General features: G+C 53.2%; 1 protein-coding gene across 1 annotated transcript in view; it reads left to right on the top strand.

Moving 5' to 3' along the window:
* The first annotated feature begins 3001 nt into the window (after window positions 1–3001).
* GRID1 (glutamate ionotropic receptor delta type subunit 1) overlaps window positions 3002–21591 on the top strand; it is a 777332-nt gene continuing 758742 nt past the window's right edge. Inside the window, exons 1-2 of the mRNA XM_090278321.1 lie at window positions 3002–3189; window positions 5330–5485. Coding sequence (XP_090134447.1) covers window positions 3111–3189; window positions 5330–5485 — 235 coding nt within the window. The 5' untranslated portion in view covers window positions 3002–3110. The remainder of the gene's footprint in view (window positions 3190–5329; window positions 5486–21591) is intronic.

The raw sequence follows: 21591 nt of genomic DNA, 5'->3' as shown, positions 1-21591 counted from the left end.
ATTGGGTAGAGTTTTGGGCAGGCAGTTTTTGCAGTTCCAGAGGTTATCATGGCTTAAAGGGACTGGGCTGGCCAGGATAAATAAGTAATTAGGGGCTTGATGAGCCTGATAAAGTCCTGATAATGTCCCTGAATCTAGCAATCCCAACTTCAGGTGGCAGATGATTCAAATAGTCTTGCTGAGGTGGGTATGCAGAGGGCCCCAGTGATCTCTGGGTCTGCCTGCCAGTTCTAGGGAAAATGGAACCTGTGCAGAGTGCCCCTCATGATCAGGCAAGGGGTACTCAGGGCATTTCAGTCTGGCAGAGAAACTGGGAGCATAGAGGATAAGCATCTGGGGATGGTGAAGGACCCCACCCTGTGGGAGATGAAGGGAAAGGTACCCAGGGCAGGAGGTGAGATTGTCCCAGGCCAACAGCTTCCAGGGAGGTTCCAACCTGAGTTCCAACCCAAACCAGAGGGACCCCATCATCCATTTCATCATCTAAGCTAGAAACTAATGGAAGTCTTCCCCAAACTATGTGTTGGTGGGTTGTCTTGTTAATATTTGAAAGTGGGTTGTACAACTTGTCTCACTGCAATCATGCTACCTCTACCTAGCATAATATACATCAAGAAAAACTTCAGACTAGGTTACAAGTATCATGTGCCTACTCTACTAACACTGCAGGGGTTCAAACCAGTGAGTTTGGGGGTCCTTCACCCTATGGCTCTTGACCTCAGGTTTGAGCCCCTGACCACAGCCACAATCCTTCCACGGTGTAAAGAGCCACCACAGAAACCAAAATGTTATATAATAAAATCCTTCATTTCCCTTCTACCTACAACCAGTGAATGGTGGAATTTCAAGGGAATGAGAATAGAGGGTTGGGGGGTTGGAGAGGTTGGGTGGGGTATGTTTTACAATTCAGGGATCCTAAGGCAGGTTTCTTGAGGAAGTGCTTTTGTGTGGATACCATACTCAGCTTGGCGGCCTAGTCTCCCACAGGCATAGACATTCCTCTCTTCTCACCCTCTGGCCTCCTCATTTTGGAAGTCACTTCGCCTGCTTATGTGGTCCCTTGAGATTTCTGCAACCCAGCTTCTCCTCTCCACCAGGTTGCCCCTGCCCAGCTAAGTCAGTCCCATCGTCCATTGCAAAGACTGCCTCACTGCTTTCCAAGCCTGGGCCCATCTGCACAGGCTGCTTCTCCATCTTTCCAAAGTAAAATTTGCCAATAACTCTTCCATGGCTCGCAGCTTGGGACACACACACACACTTCTTTTTCTTCCTGCCTTGGCTTGCTAATAATCAACATTTAATGCCTGGAGGCCTCGCTTCCTCCCTTGGTAATACCCACTCAACCTTTAGAATAGTCACCTCTTCCAGCAAACAATCCCTGACTCTTTATTCCAGACTGTCTCTAGAGCACAGGATGCACCTGTGCATACACAGATCGTTCAGGGAACTTGCCGCATCTTTTAATGATCTGTTTTTGTGTCTGCCTCTCCCACTCCGAGGGGAGTTACAGGCAAGGGGAGTTGCTGAGCTCCGCGGAACCCCGTGCGCCCAGTGCATGGCTTGGAGCACGGAAGGGGCTTTGGGACCAGACCAATGACAGGGCCAATGGGAGCTCCCGGGCTTGAGGGAGCAGCCCCTTGCATGAGGCTCTGCCAGGCGCGCTCAAACCGAGCTTCCGCGGAATACGGGTCAGGGAAGGCTCAGCTGCCTCCCCCAAATCGTGTGTGTGCCACGTGGAGTCCAGTCAGCCTGGCACTTGGGCAGGGTGTGGAGCTGCGCATCTGTCTTGCAATCGCTTCCCAGGCTTAAGCCTGAACAGCGTAACGCTAAAACTGGTAGTGGCCGGCTGGAGGTATTCACCCTATGGCACAGAGAGCCCACTCGGCACTGGCCGCGAAGAGCCGGCTCTCCGCCCAGCTCGCGCTTGAAGGCTCGGTGCAGAATTGGAGTCTGAGAACGCCGGCCGCTTGGAAGGCTCCTCACGTCCAGGCGCCGCGGTCACGGCTGCGCCGGTTTCCGGCCATGAATTGGGCTTCAGAGTCCGAGCCTCCTGCCCGACTCCCTCCTGAGCGCGGGTCCTGCGGGGCGGGGGATGGGTGCCCGCCAAAGTCCGGGAGGCGAGCTAGGATTCGAGCCCGCAGTCCATGCTCTACTCGGTGACGCTCGTCAGCGGCCGGTCCCCTTTGACTCCCCTTGCATCCCGGTGCCCGTCTTAGCGCGCCGCCCCGTCTCTCTGCAGGCTAACCCTGGTCAGGCCCGGCGAAGGGTTCTATGCCTCAGGCGTGGGGGATGGCACGAGACACTCGGCTGCCGAGGTCAGCGGGCGCCAGGTGCTCCTGGATCCTCCGAGGGCAGTTAGTGGCCGACCCTTCTCCATCCTCCCGCCCCTGGCGAATGGGGGTGGGAGGGGCGCGAGGCCCAGGGCCGCCAAATCTCTGCGCACCTAAGCCCGGCTGACCTCCGCCAAGGTGGTGGCCTCTGAGCGTCCCCCAGGCTGGAGCACAGAGTACCGGGCGCCCCCTCCGAACTGCGAGCAGGGGAGCGGCGCACAGCAAGGCTGAGGCTCCGCAGTCACGTGGTCGAGAGGAGGGCGGAGGGGCGGGAGGCGGGCAGGGAGGGGAGGGGGAGTGGAGCCTAGGGGGAGGGGGAGGGGAGGGGGCGTCCTCCGCAGTTCGCTCCTGGCCAGGGCTCAGACACACAACGAACCCGGAGCTGCCGTGCCAGCCTGGCCGCTGCCGCCGCTGCCACCTCCACCGCCTCCACCGCCTCCACCGCCTCCACCGCCTCCACAGCCCCCAAAGCCGCCCGAGCCGCGGGAAACGCCGCCTCCGCTGGCCGCCCCCGCCGCGCCGGCCTGGGCTCGGGCTGCCACCTCCGCCGCATCCGCCACCGGAGCCGGAGCGGGAGTGGGAGCCCGACCACTCTGGGCTGGGCTGGGTTGCCGGGGGGGGCGCCGGGAGCAGGGGCGGGCGCGCGGGGGAAGACGCACGGGCGGGTTCGGCTTTCCCGGGGAGCGGCCCGGGACTGCACCCGGACGGGCGCCTCCCCGCTCCGCGCTGCCCTCGGCCTTACCCCGGGCCCGGGCTGATGAGCCGCGCGCCTGGGGGGACATGGAAGCGCTGACGCTGTGGCTTCTCCCCTGGATATGCCAGTGCGTGTCGGTGCGGGCCGACTCCATCATCCACATCGGTGAGAGCAGCAGGCGGCCGGGCATAGTCTGGGCGGGGGTCTCAGCAGCGCAGGAGGTGCGCGGCGTCCAAACTTGGTGGTTCCCGGGTCCGAGGGGCTCGGCGGGCGGTGCTCCACTGAGGGGCCGCTCCTCCCTTCCGAGGAGCTGCGCTTGGGCCGCGACGCGGTCCAGCGGGCCCCTCGCGGCTCCCCTGGCTCCAATCTCTGCGCGGGGCCCCTCGGCCTCTGCCGACACTTAGGGCCGCAGCTGCGAGGAACCCGGTGCTGGACAGGCGCCCAGACCCGCACCCCTGGAGGAACTGTCGGCGGGCTCCGGCCAGCTCTTCGACGCAGCTCAGATCAGTGGGGAGCAGGGGGCCGACGCGGCCCGGGGTCTCGCCAAGTTGTCAGGGCAGAATCAAGAGAGGCCCAACCAGAACCGTGTGTTGTGGGTGGGTGGGTGCTGTCAGCATGTCACTATGTGTGCGCCTGGCACCGTGTTGGTGTCACTGCGAGAGGGCGTTGGGATGTGTGGGGCTATCTGAGCCTGTGTTGTTGAGTACGCGATTGTCAGCCAGCCTGTTAGAGTGGACCCAGTGTTTCTCTCGTGTGTGTCAATGTATCTCTCGGTGTATGTGTGGGTGTGTGTGTATCTGGTTGTGGCGACTGCAGCCCAATCCTGAACAGTCCTAGAGTTTCCTGTGGTCCAAGTCTTGGGGGCCAGCAGACGTTCCAGGTGGTGTGAGCCGAGGGAAGAAGAGCGTGGGCGGCGTCGGCGGTGTGGGTGGTGAGGGGAGTGTGTGCGCGCGCTGAGAGGGAAGAGATGGATGGAAAGAGAGAACCAGTGGAGAAGATGCGAGAGTGGAGAGGAAGAGGGGGCGACGGAAGGGTTGTAGCAGCAGGAAAATAATCCTAGGAAGTTGGGCTGGGTTGGGGGACCGACCACAGTTGATTTGGGTGAGCCCCTCTGCAGTCGCCTTTCCGGAAGTTGGGGAAGACCAGCGAGCACAGAGAAACTGGGGATTCGAAGGTGTGAGAGGAGGCCTGAATGGTGGGACAGGAGGGGCAGAGGAGGGGGTGAGGAAAATAGGCTTGGGTTTGGTGGCTGCACCGCCACCCTCCCCTCGCCTGGGACTGAGGGTCAAACAGCTTTCCTGGGGTGTGTGTGTGTGCGGGGGGTGTGTGGCTGGGGGCTCAGGTCTCATGGTCGGTCAGCATTGTGGCTCTGGGTGTATCCTGAAACTGGGGACCTCCCTCTGCCTTCTCAACCACCAGCTTTGGGAGGATCATTGGTCCCATCTCTGGAGCCATGGGGACCCTCAGCCTGGGGCGGTGGGGGACGACCCCCAAGTTGCGCAGGCTGCAGGGCCAGGCCGGGGTGAGCGGGAAGCTCAGAGTGGGCAAAGGTGGTGTAAGCACGAAAAAAGCCAGCCAGAGGCCGCCCTGAAAGAGCTATTGGTGATTCTAGAAGGCCCTTGCAAAATCAGCTCCTCTTGAGGTTCTCAGTCCTGCTGGGTCAGAAGGCAAGGGATCGAAGAGACATTCCCCTCTCCACAACAGTCAAGGGGGAAGAAGAAGCTGGGAGAGATGGAGAGCAGAAGTCAGAGTCCAGGGGCCAGGCTGGACAGTGTTGCCAGGGATCCAGGTTGGCACTGAAATGCTGGTTATTTAAGGCCCCTGAGTAAAGAAGCCCCTGGAGTAGGAAAGCCACTCCAGACCTGCCTGCTTAGCTCCACACACAGGGGAACGTGCAGGGCAGAATGAAGTCATCATTCCATTTTGGGTTTGGGGCAGGGGAACTTTCTGGCTCCTGGGATGTCAGGGCATGTGTGTGCTACTGAGGTCACTCCAGCTTGGCTCAGTCAGTTGTGTGGGGCATGGCTGGCTCATGAGGTGGCTTGGTTGTGAGACATGTGTGTGGACTGATGGCAGCATGTGTGATGTGCATGTGTAACTCATGTCAACTGTGTGCACATCTGTGCTGTGTGTGTGGGGCATCCTGTGCTGGTTGACTTAGAAAAGCCTTCAGCTATTCTTAAATGCCAGTCCTGAACTCCCACCACCTGGTAACCAGAGGTCCTACCAGCCCCAGGACTAAGGTGGGGATGGGTTGGGGAGGGAGGGCTCTCTAGGTTAGGTCTTGACCCTTCCTCTCCTGCAGGTGCCATTTTCGAGGAGAACGCGGCCAAAGACGACAGGGTATTCCAGCTGGCCGTATCAGACCTGAGCCTCAACGATGATATCCTGCAGAGCGAGAAGATCACCTACTCCATCAAGGTCATCGAGGCCAACAACCCGTTTCAGGCTGTGCAAGAAGGTGAGTGGCCACGGTGCCCAGGGCTAAATGGGCCACGGCCTTCCAGACTGCGCAGCAGAGGAGACCTGCGGGGTTGCGATGAGCTTGGCCACGCAGAGCCTCCTGTGTGCCTGGGCAGCCGCGAGGCCATTCACAGCGCGCTCTCTGCTCCTCCCCAGCAGGGGCCCGGGGCTGGGAGCTTGCGAGCGCGGGAGCCTGGCTCCTGGCGGGGTATATCGCCGGTTCGTGTGGCTCCTTTCCAGCTGTGTCGGCCTGTGTGTGCACCCTGTGCTGGCCGCGCAGGTGTGAGTGGCCCAGGGCCCTGTTTGTTTCTCAAGTATTTGTGAGTGGGCGTGTCTGCGTCCGTGCACTTCCCCTGACCTCAATGGGCTGGCATCTTCCTCACGGCCAACCGAGCAGTGCTTGGAGGCCGAGCCTGCTGTCTCCTTTCTCCGGGATGCGCCCCCTCAGTGTCTTGGTTCTGTGTTTCTCGGGGGCCGTGCTCCACTGCTGGGTTTGGAGGAGCCAGTTCCTCAGCTCTAGCTGTCACCCAAGGCACCGCCGCTTAGGCCGGAGGTGGGCGCTGTTTGACCAGGAAAGGAGTGGAGTTGGGCTAGACCCGGCTGCAGGTAAATCCCAGCCTGCGCCTGGGCCACCTCGGACCAAAGCCTCTGCCTCAGATTGGGCCTGGGGGCAGGGACAACAAGTGCTTAGGGAACTGGATACAGGTGGAGGAGCTATTCCTTCCTCTCATTCTTTTCTTTCTCTTCTACCTGGCTCTAGGCTGGCTCTGGAACCTGAGTTCCTCCCCCATGCCACTCACTTCCTGGTCAGGGTCTGAGACTCTCTCCTCCCCTGATGCCTGCCCAGCCCAGGTCCCTGTCCTTTCCTCTGCCTTCCTCCCCATATCTGTGGACTGGACTCTGAGGCTGGGAGTGCTGAGGATAGAGGGCAAAGTTGGTGGCACAGAATGTGGGGATTTCTCCCAGGAGAAACTGGCAGGACCGTGGGTGTAAGGAGGAGGTGGGTTGGTGAGGGCTTAAGGCCAGCTCTCCCTCCCCAGCCTGCTGAGCCCAGAATCCTCCTGCTGGCAAGGGTTATAGGTTGGTTGCAGGTCTCTTGGGTACTGTACCTGCAAAGCTAGAGTGACTCAGTGTGGGCTCTGGTCTGGGTCCAGAAGATCGGGACTCATGCTAGGGAGAACTTTATATTGTAAAGAGGTCTTTTGGGAGTCTCCTATTCTTGGGTGTAGTAGAGGAGGCAAAAGGCCCAGCTCTAGGGCCTGAAGGTCCAAGTACAAGTATGTCTCAAGGTATTTATGTAAACCCAGAGTTCTGAGTGTGTTTTGGGGGTGGTAGTAAGTGGGGGTGAGGTTGCTGTTGCCCATTATGGGAACTGCTGCTTCCAGCCTTGGCAGATACCCATGGTTAGATGTCCACTGAGGTACTGGAGGAGGAATCCCTGTCCTTGGTGTCTGGTCCCACCAGCAGTCCCTGCCCCCCACATTGCCCATCCCTAGACATCTTTCTTTTGTGTGCCAACATGAAAGTGGGCTTCAGCCAGGGGATGATGGGCCTCATTAGGCAGGGATGACTGTAACTTGAGTGGGGATCTGGGTCACACAAGTTTGTCCAGTTACATGTCACAGTTTTCAAAGTGCCTCCTGCTCCCTTGATACTGTCCTCACATACTTGCCTCTGTGGACATTCATTCTTTGTGCTGGGGAGCTGAGGACAGAGTGCAGGAAGCACATAGTTCTTGCACCCAGGAGTCCACAGTGTGAAGGGACCCTTCCTATGTTCCACATCTTTAGCTGATTTTGCCATTTGGGAATGAAAATCCTAGTGTTGTAGATGAGCTGACTTTTTAAAAAGAGGAGTCCCAAATCTGGACTTTAATGTAAAATTGATTTTTAACTGCTGTTAACTAATCAAACAATTTATCAATGTATTACAAACGCAGCAAAAATAGCTATGGACCATTCAACCTTCAAGCCCCAATGCAACTTTGTCCTGGAGACACAAAGCTCCACCCAGGGACTGTTTCTGTTAGAAATCTTGCTTTTCTAAGTCTCAGTTTCTCTGCTTGTGTACTTGTGTAAAGATATTTCATACTCTTAAGGATTGCAGGCTGACACAGTCTCGCAGTGGTGTGAGAGTGAGTGTGTGTGAACATCTGCACTAGTTAGTTGGATTCTGATGGCTGACAGTTGTTCAGGTAGAGGAGTACTGACCAGGTGTTGCTGAGCTGCCTTTTGCCCAAAGAGTGTGTGCTGGTTAAAGCTGGCATGTGTTTTCAACTTATGAGTTCTATGGGCAGAAATCCATAGTGTTATCCTGTGCCCTTTTGCAAAACCTTGGGGGATGTGAGGAACCGGCCCCTCCAGGACCTCAGGGAGTGCAGAGCAGTGCTCAGAGGCTCCTTTCCCCTCGCCTGAGGCTTGACTGGGCAGGCATTCAGCTTGCTGGGAGTCCTGTCTTCTCTGCTCTGTGAGATGCTGTCCATCTATGACTTGGCCCTGCTGGATGGATATTTTTTCTTTCTTGGGCCTAGATGTTCATTGCAATAGGACATGGGTGGTAGACACACTTTGCATTGGGAGGAAAGGACTTTTGTGGTAGTGGAGAGGCCAAAGATGAAGGGGGCAAAGGCAGACTGGTGTTTAGTCTCCATCATGGACTGGAGAAGCTCCCAGGGATCCCCTGTGGATTGCGGATTCCATCCCTGTTTTGGTCCAAGAGACAGCACTGTAACTGGGCAGCCTGGGGTCTAGCTGCTTGTCGCCATGTACAAGCATAATATGAAGATCTGTGGGGAAGAGAAGAGGTTTTTATTAACAGGGTACCCAATTTGAGGGGCTTGGATTATTCTTGCTCTGAGCCAACCTCATCCAGCCAACCCCAGGATCAGAGTCAGAGTACAGACACCTCACCCCATCTTACCTTCTTGAGTTCATGGTGGTTACACGAATGGGTCTCCATCCTCAGGCTCTCTCTTTCTCTGGTGCGCACATGTGGGTTCTAGCGCCGCCGTTGCTTTGTGCAGCGCTCTCTCTCTTTGCTGGGGTCTGGGGTGTGCTGCCAGATGGCTGTGCAAGGGAAGCTCTATCCTTGGGGCCCTGGGGACCCAGGCTGCCTGTGCCTCTGGGGCGGAGGAATTTCCCAGCTCATGCCTCTGTGTGCTGCTCCTAGCCTCCCTGTGGTGCTCTCAGGGTCAATCCCAGGGCTGGCGCCCGTCGACGCCCATTCCAGCACAGGACTCTGCCTCTGCGAGCTGGCTTCCGCCTGTGTGAGGCCTAAGCCCTGAGCGCACCCCAACTGCGGGGTGTGAGGCAAGCGAGAGAATAGGCTTTAGTCTGAGTTCTGTTTTCAAGTCCCCTTCCCAAGTCCCACCCGCTGTGGGAGTGTCTAGCTTTACAACCAATGTGTGCTAACGTCCTCCATGTTGTCTTTGCCCCTCTTCTGGCCACCATGTTCCACAAGGGGGCAGAGTTCAGAGCCGCAAGCAAGGGCAGCGCCCCACTGGGTCTGGGGTGGGGCTCGGCTTCTGCTGTGCCTTGCTGGCCTCCACCATACTTGTGTGTTTTAACCTTTTCTGCCTGCGAAGCCTCAGGACAAGCTCCCTCTGGCTGGGTCAGGAGCTGCTCGGCTGCCCGGGCCTCGCACGCTGGCTTGTTTACAGTTCCTCGGACAGCCTCCTCCTGATGCTGCTGTTTTAATCTGCCCCCTTGGCGGTTCTCTCTGCCCTTCTTTTTTTCTCCAGGGGAGTGCAGTCTCTGTGCTGGATAGGGGTTCCCCCAGATTGGGGTCTCCCCCACTCCCCAGTGATCTGGTCAGACCCCCCTGTTACAGCACCACAAAGGGACTGTTTTCAAATCCTGCTTGCCTCACTTGCAATGTGACTCTGGGGGAGTCCCGGCCCTGTGCTTGGCTTTTGTTGCTGTATCTGTTAAAAGGAAACAATCATAGTACCTTTCTCAGAGGATTATTGTGAGGATTAAATGAGTGAGATGTGTATAAATTGTTTGTGGAAGGCCTGTGGTAGATGTTCAGTAAACACTAAATCCCTCTCAATTCCTTGACTTAGCTGTGAATGCATCTCAGTTTCTCTTGATGTTTTCAGCTGCATCATTTCTTAAGCTAGTGCATTTCTTGAGAGCAGACTCACTGACCTTTCTACAATATTTTCAGCTTTTTACTCAGCCCCCCCACCCGATTATTAAAAAAATGCATTGCTACAATGAGCATGAATTAATTTAAAAATGTAAAAGAGAAGTGGCAATGCATGTTCATTTTATAAAATGTGGAATGTACAGGAAAGAGACAGGACAATTTTGATGTGGGAGAAATTTGAGTTAAAACCTTGCAGTTCACCCAAACCCTCCTTATGTCCAGGTCTTGCTTGATTCTCAGCTTTTAAGTTTTAAAAAAGAGGACAAAATCATTCCGAATTATACCTTTTATTTCCTTCTAGCTTTTTTTCTCTACCATATTTTGTAAATGCTGAGAGCTCCCATTCTGTTCAGTTGTATGTCTTGTTTTTTTTCATTTAACATATCATTGCCTTTTTCTGAAATCACTATGAACTATTTGTAAACATTACTTTTAGTGGCTGCATATATTTTTCAGTATTCAAAATGACTTATTTTTTTTTAATGGAATAATTTATGCTGAGATATGCTTAAGTATTACTGGAGAATAAAAAACTACTTTGAGTTTTGGTCCTATGATTTATACCTACAACTTCTTCAGGCCGATTTTGTATAAGCTCCTTACAAACTAACTTTTAAGATAGTCAATCAGTCTTTTTAGTATATGTAAAAAAATGGATTACACTTAATGAAATATGCATTTGATAAGGATTTAAAGTTAGCAAATAATAACAAATTATATTTAAGTCTTTAAAATGTTATCTCTTAGATTTAGTTGGCAAAGTTCATATTAACAAACTATGAAAATTTGTTTTCTAGATACTAAAAGAGATACTAATTTGTTAAATAAAAAATTTTATATTGTTTTAAAGTGCCTGCTCCAGGAGAAGATTATATAAATGCATAAGTTAATAATGAACTGGCTGAATACTAGTCTTCTCTGTTCACAGTATTGTCTTTACTCTAAGTAAACTACTTGAGTTATGGGTTATGCTGTAGAGATATCTGTAATAGAGTAGAAAGATAACAATTTAGAGAAGAAGAGTAAAGGAGTATATGTGGGGCAATATTCTTTTAGTTACAATAAGCACAAAAGTGTTATAGGAAGACAAGGTAAAAATCCATCAAAGTATAGCTTGGTGTTCACAGAATAAAACATTGAAACAGTGAAATAAAATAAAGATAAAGCTCAGCGACAAGCTTATTGTTGGCCATCTGATGGTCTTGGTTATTTTGTGTTGGTCACTCCTAGGTTGTTACCCTGCCCTCACATGCCATGCTGCTATCTATATAGACATCCTGCTAGATGGTGTTTCTCCCTGAGCTTTGATGCCTCTAGAATTTTCCTTGGCTTCCCTTCAGAGTTAGAGGTCCTGTTGAGGCTGTATCCTTGCACGCCCCCGCGGTGGATCCACCATTCTCTCTGGGAGAAGCTTTATTGGTTCCTGCCTGGGAGATACTGTCAGGGTCTCCCTGAGTGTGATGTTAGTAACATTAAAGATGCCTGTAGGCCCACTGCCATCATTCCCATTCACTCAGCTGTACTAGTTTTCTCTCAGCATTGAAACAAATTTTGCCACAAAATTTTTACTTGGTTAAAAACATAAATTTATTATCTTATAATTCAGCAGGTCAGAAGGACATGGGTTTCACTGGACTAAAATCAAGGTGTCAGCTGTGCTGAGTCCATCTGGAGGCTCTAGACAAGGATCCATTTCCTCACCTTTTCAGCTCCCAGAGGCTGCCTGCCTCCTCAGCTCCTGGCCCCCTTTCTCTATTTTCAGACCAGCAATGGTGGGCAGGGTTCTTCTCATGCACTGTCACTCTGACTTTGCTTCTGCCATCAGAGCTCCCTCTGCACTTCTAATTCTTCTGCCTCACTCTTCCCAGAACCCTTGTGATTCTAGGGGGCCCACCTGGATAATCCAGGATGACAGCCGATTAGCAACCTTAATACTCCTTTGCTGTGTCGTCTAACTTATTCACAGTTTCAGGGGTAAGGACGTAGGGGACTTTGTGGGCTGTTATTCTTCTTCCATGGTGGCACACCCATTGGTGCCCATTGTAGCCAGTGCACATTGTCCACCTTCCCTTTCTTCTGCACAGTTGACTGCACTCTTGCTTAGTGGGTGGCATTTTCTTGTCTTAGCCTGACCTACTAGAGTCATATTTTCATGTTGACCAAGCTTGCTCTGGAGAATGGCACACTGTAAGCCTGTGGGCCTCTGTAGGTGTTTTGTGTTCTCCAATGACACACTGATGTCCTTCTCTGAGCCTGGAAGCTGCTTGTGCCTAAAGAAGTTCCTAGAAGAATCTACTTTTGTAAGTTTTTGTCACTACTCAGGCCAATGATATCCTTTTCTAACCACGATAAGTCTTTCTTCAGACCCCTCCCACTTGCCTCTTCTCTACCTCACCATCCATCTAGAGTGCAAGAAGACCTTGCAGAATTAAGTCTTGCTTGAGTGCCACACAGAGCTGTTCTTCCTGGCCCCAAAAGGGCTGCTGCCAGAGATGCTTTAAGTCTGAAGATGGCTGTGCCATGGTTGTAGGCACTGATGGCCCCTCACTAGGGCTCATCTGGGGCTGGAGAACCATCTAGTTCTTTCTTTGGATCCCTCACAAGCCTGTGGCTACATAAAGGAATGACTGCTATCTTTCCTCTGCCAAACTCCCAGGCTTCAGAGTCTCTTTTGTTCTAGGGTTTCTCCCTTGTGTGCATACACACATGCATTCACACACACATGCACACATGATCTGTCTCTTTATTGACTATACTCCTGTCACATCTGTGTCCACATACTTTGGGTTCTAGAGTCTCCCTTTTAGTATTTTTATTGCCATGGGCTTGCTACCAGACTGGGATGTTGGGCTTCACTTCAGTGAACAGGTGGATACCTCATGCCACTTCTGCAGGTTCCTCTTGGGGGGTAGCTGAGTTTGTCTCTTACCACTCAGAGCCACATCTTCTAAGGGCAGACTGACTGTCTTCCCAAATTCTTGTAGATGCCAGGTCAAAATCCCTTAGCCTTGTCCCCTCTAGCAGTCATCTTCCTTCTTTACTTGGCCTTCTCACTACCCAGAAAATTCTGTCTCTTAAAAACCTGGGACATTCAGTCTGCACTTCTTGTTTCCAAACCATTTCTAACCCAGTCTGATCCCTGGATGTGAATCTTTTTAGACTTGGCTACCCAAGGAATTGCCTGTTTGTCCCTATCCTTTTGTTTTGTTTTGTGGTTTTCTTTGTATCAGGCAGGATAGACTAAGTTATGCTGTGATAACAAACAATCCCCAAATCTCAGTGACTTAACATAACAAACATTTATCTCTTCCCCATGCTACAGTGGTCATCATTGGTCAGCTTAGAGCTTGGCTCATCATGGCCACTCAGCTAGAATAGTGCCAGTTGCTGTGCTAGAGGGAAAGAGCTCTGGGTGGGACTTAGTCTGGATGTGACACGCCCATGTCACTTCTCTTTAAAACTCACTGGCTGAAACTAGTCATGGAGTCCCAGCCAGGCAAAAGGAGTCCAGGAAGCAAAGCCTTACAATGCGCCTGGGAAGGGGAGAACTGGAAATATTTGGTGAATGATATAAATACCCATGATCTTATTCATGCAAAACAGCCCTCCCATTTCCTTGGTGACTTATTAAAACAACAACAAAGAAACAAAAAACAAAAAACAATTTTAGGTATTGGATCCTTATTGAATCAAATCCATGGCTCCTATCAGTTCCCCTCTGCCCACTCATTTACTTGTCTGCCCCAAAAAGCTCTTGGCAGTCCTTTGGTGTGGTGGGAGGTTAGGAAACCTCAGCCCCAGCTGGGCTCTCACCTATACTCTTCTCAGTGTCTACCAATCTTGTCCTCTGTAAACTAGGGCTTGGACAGGCCCAGTTCTCAGAATACTTGGGCTAAATGCTTTCTAAGTAATGAGGTGAAGATTAGCATCCAGGCCTGACCATTGCTAGGGCCAGAACCACAGCTGGACTTTGGCAAGCTGGCCCTTCCTTTGGCATCAGCAGGGCTCCCAGTGGCCCTGTTCCTCTTACAGATCTCCCCTGCTTTCTTCCTCATCTCCTTCTGTGCCCTCCTCACGCCTGCCTTCCTGCACAGTAGCTCCTCTCTCTTTCGTTATAGCATTGGGATGGGCAGAGACTCATCTCTGCCATGGCATGGCCTGTGACAACCCCTTGGGAGTCTGTCCTCTCTGACAGGCACACAGCCTAGCAGGGCAATTCCCATCAGCTGGGTTCACAAAGACCTTCCTCCTAGCCTATAAATAACCAGTTGTCTGGCCAATGGCCATGGATTGGAAAGAGAAAGACCCAGGGTTCTCCCTCCGAGGCCTGAAGCATAGGCAGGGTAGCTGCGAGGTGATTAGATGGCCTCCTTCTTTGTTTCTGGGCCCAAGCTGTGGGTGGGGCAGGCACCCAGGGAGTGAAGCCACAGGCTGTTAGCTGGGGGCCCCAGGTGGTTCTCAACCCAGACTGCATCTCCTCTTCCAGCCAGATCTGAGACATGTGGCCCTGGCTGGCCAAGTCTACCCAGTTTGCTTCTTTCACATCAATCCTTCACCAGACCCAGACAGAGGCAGCCAGATGTCACAGCTCCATCTTTGTGCCTGTCCCCTGCCAGTGCTCAGCCTGGGCCACCCACGCCTCCACATGAGAACAGATGTCATGCTTAGGAGCTGGGGGCAGGAAGAGTCTTGTTGCTTTCACTTACAGACTAGGGTTCTGGTCCCTGCTCTGCTCTCTGACTCTGGGCAAGTTACCTTGGTTTCATTGACTGGAAGATGGGAGTGACAGCACAGAGGACAGCAGTGAGGATCAGTTGAGGAGATGAACTAAAATGCCTAGCTAAGGGCCAGGCAAAGAGGTAGGGATGGTTGTCACATTGCCAGCCCGAGGGGTCCCAAGGGGCTTTTGGTCTCCTGCCCTTCCTGACCTGGGCTGGGTAGGCTCCTCCAGCCTCTGCACCATTTAGAGAAGCTGGGATTTGAGTTCCAGCCTTTTGCGGTGTCCCAGGGGAGCAGGGAAGGAGGTTGGTACTGACAATGTGGTTCCTATGGAGGCTGCCTAGAGCCATCTGTGTGGACTGGGGCTCCTGGAACCTGCGGACTGTCCCTGGATGATATTGCAATCTTGCTGTTCTGAGCGCCCAGAGTGGCTGGAATCTGGCCAGCATGGTCCAGCCCCCCAAGAGCCTGACATCGGGCAAACATAACTTGTTCTATTCGGTGATAAGGGGTCAGGGTTCAAATCTCAGCCCTGTGACTGATTAGCTGAGAGGTCACTTGCCCTGTCCTCCAAACCTCAGTTTCAACACCTGTGCAGTTGTGATAATTCTCTAGAGGTGACGTATGCCTGGCAGGAAGAAGACTGTCAGCCAGCAGCAGTCCAGTGGGATGCCCAGCAGAAGTGTGCTCGCCTCATGCTGGGATTAAGGGTGTGTGGGTAGTGGTGTATAGTATGCTTGGTAGGCATTCGTTCTCCCTGTGTCCTGGCCACCTTTTGTTTTGTTTTCCTGGGCCCCTGCCAAGGGTACATGATACCCCTTGGTGCTACCAACTTCCAGGTAATGTCAGAGATATGCATCCCACTGTCTGAACACCATCCCTACTCCACACCACCCCTAGTAGTAGACATCTCTGTGCTGGCCCTGGCATGGCCCGAGCCTCTGCACACTCAGCCTCAGCCTGGCCTGGCCGGCTGGCTCTGCTCCCCTCCCTGTGCAGCTCCTCCTGCTCTGTGCAAAGGTGGAGCCTAGAGGTCTTGCTTTGGCTCTGCTTCTGCACAGAGGCTGGGGGCTTTCTTCTCAGCACCCAGAGGAGAGGAGAGGTAGGGGCCACATTCGGGGGCTCTGGACTGGGCTCCCTGTGCTTGTCTCAGTTGTGTCATTATGTGGGCTGGCACCAGGCACTGAGGTGGCCCTGACTTAGTTCGGATCTAGGGTCCTCTCTGCCTTTCCTGTCATGGCTACAGACATCAAATACTGCTCCTCAGCCCTAGGTGGCTCCCAGGACTCCACTCAGAGCTCTAAGTAGCCCAAACAATCTGGTGGGTTGCCTCCGAGTCCTGTAGGCTCCCAGTTTGGCCCTAGAGCTTTGCCGGTGAGTCTCTGCCTTTCAGTGAGCCCCAAGCTAGAGCCTCAGCTTAGGGTTGGCTTAGGACTTTTCCTATGCACCTGATAAAGGCTTTGGGGAGGTGAGGTGAGACACTGCACAGCCCACAGCACTGAGTCGGGGCTGGACAGGGTGCCTGTAGCCAGTGTTCCTCCAGGGACAGTAGTCAGGGTGGTCATGCCTCTGGAGGAGCATGTTGTGGTGGGCAGTGCTGAGGAGGGGGCACTGTCTAGGAGGCTGGGTCAGGACCTTGGCATTCCATGAAATCTAGGCAGAGATCCCTTGCCCTGTGTATGCATGTGTGTGTGCATGTGCATGTGTGAGGGTGTATGTGTTTATGTGCACATATGTGCATGTGTGCTTGAATGTGTGTGCATGTATGAGTGTGCATATGTATGTGTGAGTGTGTATGTATATGTGCAGATACCCATTCTGCCCAGGCATGTTCAGCAGAAACATGCAGCAGTTCTAGTTGCTGCTTGGAGCCTGTCTAGTCTCTTCCCTCTTTGTCCTCCTGGACTTCCTTCAGGTCTCAGTTCAGATCTGGCATCCCCAGGGAGCCTTCAGTGCCCAGAGGAGGCTGGCCCTGTCATGTATTTCCCATCGCCCTGTATTTGGTGATATTTCCTGGAGACTGGGCTGCAGGAAGGAAGGGACTCAGTCTCTTGTGCCCTGTTGTATCTTCAACTCTAAGACAGGGCAGTTCACGGGGCACTAAAAATAATATCATTTCCCTCTGAGTCCTGAGGCACATCTTTGGACCCAGATGTGTGGTCCTGACTTGGTGCCCCTCAGAGATCACCCCAATGAAATGGTCATTGTGGTGGTGGTCACTCAACTTGGCCAAGGTCAAGAGGCAGCTGTAGGCAGTGGCCTGGGCCCATCTTCATTATTGGTGCTCCCTTCGGCACCTTGGCATCGTGTCAGTGGGGTGAGGATGGGAGTCAGTCTGCCTGCCCACCCCAGGTAGTGACTCTCCTGTGGGCCCAGTCATGTAGGTCAGCAGAATCAAAGAGTTCTGATGTCCAGACCTGGAGGTGATGTGGCTGTGCACCCTCCCAGATTCATGTGTTGGGGCCCCAACCCTCAATGTGATGGTGTTTGGAAGTGGGGACTTTGGGAGCTGATTAGTCTTAGATGAGGTCTTGAGGGTGGGGGCTTCATGATAGAATTAGTTATATGAATAGATTAGATAGCTGCTCCCTCTCTACCATGTGAGAAGGTTGCAGTCTACAAGCCAGGAAGAGAGAGATCTAATGAGGAACTGGATCAGACAGCACCTTGATCTTGGATTTCCTAGCATCCAGACTGTGAGAAATAAATGTCTTTTGTTGAAACCCCCAATGTATGGTATTTTGCTATGGTAATCTGAGCTAAGACAGGAGGGGAAGGGGCCAGGCTCTTTGTGGGTAAACTCACTGAGGGAGTTGGGCCAGCCCTGCCCCTCCCAGGACCTTGGGGCTCACACTAGTCAAATGAGAACCAGGCATCTCTGAGGGTAGAAGATTCTTATCTTTAACCTAACTTTACATTCAGCTAGGTGGTCTCTACTCACAGCCCTTTAAATATTTAAAGACAGCCACTGTGCCCCTCAATGACTTTCTCAAGGCTGCACAGCCTGCAGTCTGATGATTTTTTCACCTGATTCTCTTTTGGATACATCCATTTGTCACTGCCCCTCTTAACACACAGCATTCCTGATGTGCCTCAATGAGGGACTTAGCTTGCTAACCTCAGCTTTCCTGCCTGTAAAATGGGGATGGTGTCTCCTCCCTTAACAAGTTGTCATAAGGACCAAATGACATAATGACCATAGAGAACTTAGCCAGTGCCTGGCACCATGGAGGTGCTCAGTAAACAGGGACCAGTTATTGTCTTCACGATGTTGTCTGGCCAGTGCAGAGGGAGGGGGACTGTCACTGCTTTTCTGGACTCTGCTGATATTAATGAAGCCTGAGTGAACACTGGCTGTCAGCACTGCCTCCCCTTGTGGCTCTGGGTCAGCCTTTGGTCTTCAAGACTGGACCCTTTGTCCAAGAAAGGGTGATACATCAGATGCCCGGACCTGGAGCTTGTGCTGTTTGACTCCACTGTGCAACTTCACACCAACTGCTTTCAAGTCCAGTTTGCTCAGAGCTTTGCGACTCACTCGTGCCTTCTGGTGGCTGGCTCTCCCTCTCAGCCCGAGCAAGCTTGCAGAGGGCCTGTGCTGTCTTCGCTGGCTTCAGAAATGCTCCAAATGCTGAGCCCAGCTCCCTGGTCTGCTGTGGAGCTTGATACTGGGTCTGACCAGCACCCATGGTACCCAGGGGTGCATCAGATGGAAACACTGATATCCCACTAGCCGCTGCACTGCTGCACCTGACTCGACCATGCACTCTTTCTACCCATGCACATTGTCTTATGTACAGGCTTCACGAATCAGCATGCTGGAGTCCACTGGGAGCCTGAGCATTTTCAATTCATCCTCCTTATATTGTAGAAGCCTCAGGGACAGTCACCTGGGTGGCACTGGGAGCCAGCCCGGACTCTCTCTGAGGGAAAGAATACGGTGGGCTTGGTAACATTTGTTTTACTACAGGCTCCTGGTGTTGGCCTATTAAAAAGCTGAGGTGCCTGGTGATACCTGGTGTCTGTCGACACCTTGTGCCCAGGGCTGGATGTGCAGCATTGCAGGATGACCCTGGGCACCACTGGGAATTATACAGGGAGGAAAACTAAGCAGGGATTGCTTAGGAAACGTGAAAGATTGGTAGCTGAACCAGCACTCTCCTTGTTACTTACCTGATCCTCCCTTTATCCTTGGCCTTTGATCAGTTCTTTCTGTCTCCACTGCCATCTCCTCTGCTTTAGCCTGGAACTCTGCAGGCACTTGCTCTCTGCTTCCTGCCTCTGCCCTCCCCTTCAGGCCACTGTTTACACAGCTGCCAGAGTTACCTGTAAAATCAATTCAATCACCTCCCTCTCCTGCAGAAACCCTTAAATGGCTCCCACTGTATTAGGAATAAAATCCAGACCCCTTGCCAGAGCCTGCAAACTCCTAAGTACCCCAACAAGGACTGACCTCACCTGCTCTTGACCTCTCTGCTTCAGCCACATTGGCTTTTTTTCTGTCTCCCCAATAGGCAAGGCATGCTGCCACCCCTGGGCCTTTGCACATGCTGTTACTGCCATCTGGAAGGCTCCTTGCATGACATGCTCCTTTCCAGCCTTTAGCTATGCCCCAGATATCACCTTCTTGGAGAGACTCCTCTTGGCTCCAAGTAGAGGCCCTCTTATTCTGTAGAAAAGCCTTCTTTTCCTCTGCTGCATGCTTCCCCATTTGTACTTGTTCTTAATTTATTTCCAAGGAACATCAGGTCTGTGAGGGCAGGGATGTGTCTGTCTTGTTTACTGCCAAATTCCCAGAGCCAAGGCTGGTGTGGGCTGGTCATGGGTGCTCAGTAAAAGTCCCTGGATGGAGGACAGGATGGGTGGGCATATGGGACTTCCACTCTTGAGACCCCTGCTAGCTTATTGTGGTCCTGCCTTCATGTTCAGGACCACTTGTGGCCCTGTGACATGTGGGGCCTGGAGGCTTGACACAGTTACGGCAGCCCTTTCCTGCCCTTTAAAGCCTGCTTGTGCTGGCCCTTCCTTCCTGGTCAGTTCTGGATTTTCCTGGAGCTGATGGCGTTATCTCTCCCTGGCATGTCTGTGGGGCAGTAAAAGGCCTAATGTGAAGGGTACAGCCAGAATGGAGGGATCTCCCATGCTCATTGGCTGGTGTGGGACACAGTTTTGGTGGTCCCATTTTGGAAAAGTATTCCCCTGCCTGAGCTGCTCTGTCAGGGACTCAGGACCAATTGCCTGTCCACCTGCTCTGTAGGCCTGAGGTGTGCCTGTGGGGGTGGGAGTGGATTTTGCGGGGAGAGGGACTACACAGGGGAAGTAGAAGCTCCCCTGGGCCCAAGTGCTAGCTGTTGGGGACTCTGGCGGATGGCTGCCTGGGTATTGGGTTGAGCCACGATCTGGGCTCCTAGTCTTGTCTACCACCTGGAGTTTTTTGGTAGGCTTGAGAGCCTTGGTCTGCACGTGTGTGAAATGGGGATGACCAGGGCAGAGGGGCTAGGGGAGGGAGTAGCAACTGCAAGTTGGAGCCAGGGAGCCTGGCTGCTCTGAGCTTGGTGGGAAGGGGCCCAATACTCCTACCAGCACCTCCTTGGCAGGCGTTCCAGGGGCTGGTAAGCAGTGCCTGTGTGTTAGGATGTAGCCGGCACCCCTGCCATGTTGGCATCTGAGGAAGCAAGGAACTAGAACCCTCCTGGTGAGCAGGGACTGCAGGGGCTTTGAAGCTCTGTTGTTAATGATGAAAACTTCATCAGAAGAAGCCCCTGAGCATGGCTCAGGAGTCTGACTCTCAGGCTGCTTAGCTCCTGCTGAGAAAATTAACTTCACTAAAGGGAGAAGGGCAGGTCTGTGATGAGTATTAGCACCCATTGATCAGTAGTGGTGAGTGCTTTGCCCTGGCCACATTCTGGGACACCCGTACGTTTTCACAAACATTCATGTGCACGCCAGCCCAGGTACCTGCACAGAGCGGGTGGGTCCCCATCAGCCTTGCACCTCAGAGCCCACCGGGGCATCTTCCTGATACCCATGTCTGGCCGGGCTCTTGGCCTCCTGGTCTGCAGGATGATGTCTGTGCTCAGCATTTGAGTCCTCATGGTCTGGCCCTGGTTGGATGTCCAGCCTCATCCTTGCTGCATCCCTGCTTCCCTCCCTGTGCCAGCAGAGAGGACCTTGCTCTTCCCTGGGTTCACCCAGTTGCTCCTGTACCTCAGTCTCCCCATCACCTCACCGTCTCAGTTTGGTATGCTCTGCAGGAGGCCTTCCTTGGTTCCTCTGCTCCCTTAACTGGGACTGGGGCTGCCTCTTTTCTGCCACCCAGTCTTGTATGTCTCCCATTGTGTCTTAGTCGGTGCCTGTGAGGTCTGTGAACTCAGGCACCCTGAGCTCTTCCTCTCAGCATTCTGAGGCCCTGCAGGAGTGAGTGCTCCCCTGAGCTCACAGACACACACCTGCAGGTGGGCTGAGACCCCAGGGGTGGGTTGGGCCAGGGGTCATCTCCCCAGAGAACCTTTCCCTGGGGGAGCCAGTCAGGTGGCCTGTGGGGGATATGTTATGAGGACCCTGTAAGGTGGCTGAACCATGGCACCCTGGGATGTGTGCCCCCACTTTATAGGTAGCTACAACCCATGCCCTTGGCCTCAAATTCAGCCTCCTCCATGTGGGTGGGTTTTTCCTATCCCCGCATACCTATCGTGGGCAGGGGTCTCTGCTTCCTTCTTCAGGATGGCCCATTTGTGGTCACCCCTGAGAGCTTTGTCCAGAATCCAAGGGAAGGGAGGCTGGCACCCCCATGCCTCTGGCCAGCTCTGCTCATCCTTCCTCCTGGTGGAGACACTGCCCCAGGCCAGTCCCAGGAGGTGGAGGCTGCCAGGGCAGTACTAGAAATGTTGGGGGTTGGGAGATGGTGCCAGGTTCTGCCTTATCAGCAGGGGCTACTGCAGCCTCCTGGGCAGTGTCTGCCCAATGACTAATTGAATAGAAATTCTCCACACAGTATGGCAGAGCTCGGGCCCTCCCTAATCTCGTTAAGAAATCCCCTGACAGTCACATTAAGTGGCTGGCTGCTCAGAGAAGGTTATCTCTGCCAGGGGGTGGTTAGGCCTCCGAGGCTGTTTCTGGGATTAGGCCTCCGTCCTGCCACCCCCTCCAAACACAGGTCCAAGCAGAGGTGAGGCTGCGGTAGGTTCACCAGCTACCAGTTCTTACTTAATTGGTTACGGTTTGCTGGACTTAATTGCT

This window comes from Furipterus horrens, unplaced genomic scaffold (assembly GCF_987537825.1).
Source record: "Furipterus horrens unplaced genomic scaffold, mFurHor1.1.pri manual_scaffold_5, whole genome shotgun sequence".
NCBI lineage: Eukaryota > Metazoa > Chordata > Mammalia > Chiroptera > Furipteridae > Furipterus > Furipterus horrens.
This window is presented reverse-complemented; position numbering and strand designations above follow the sequence as displayed.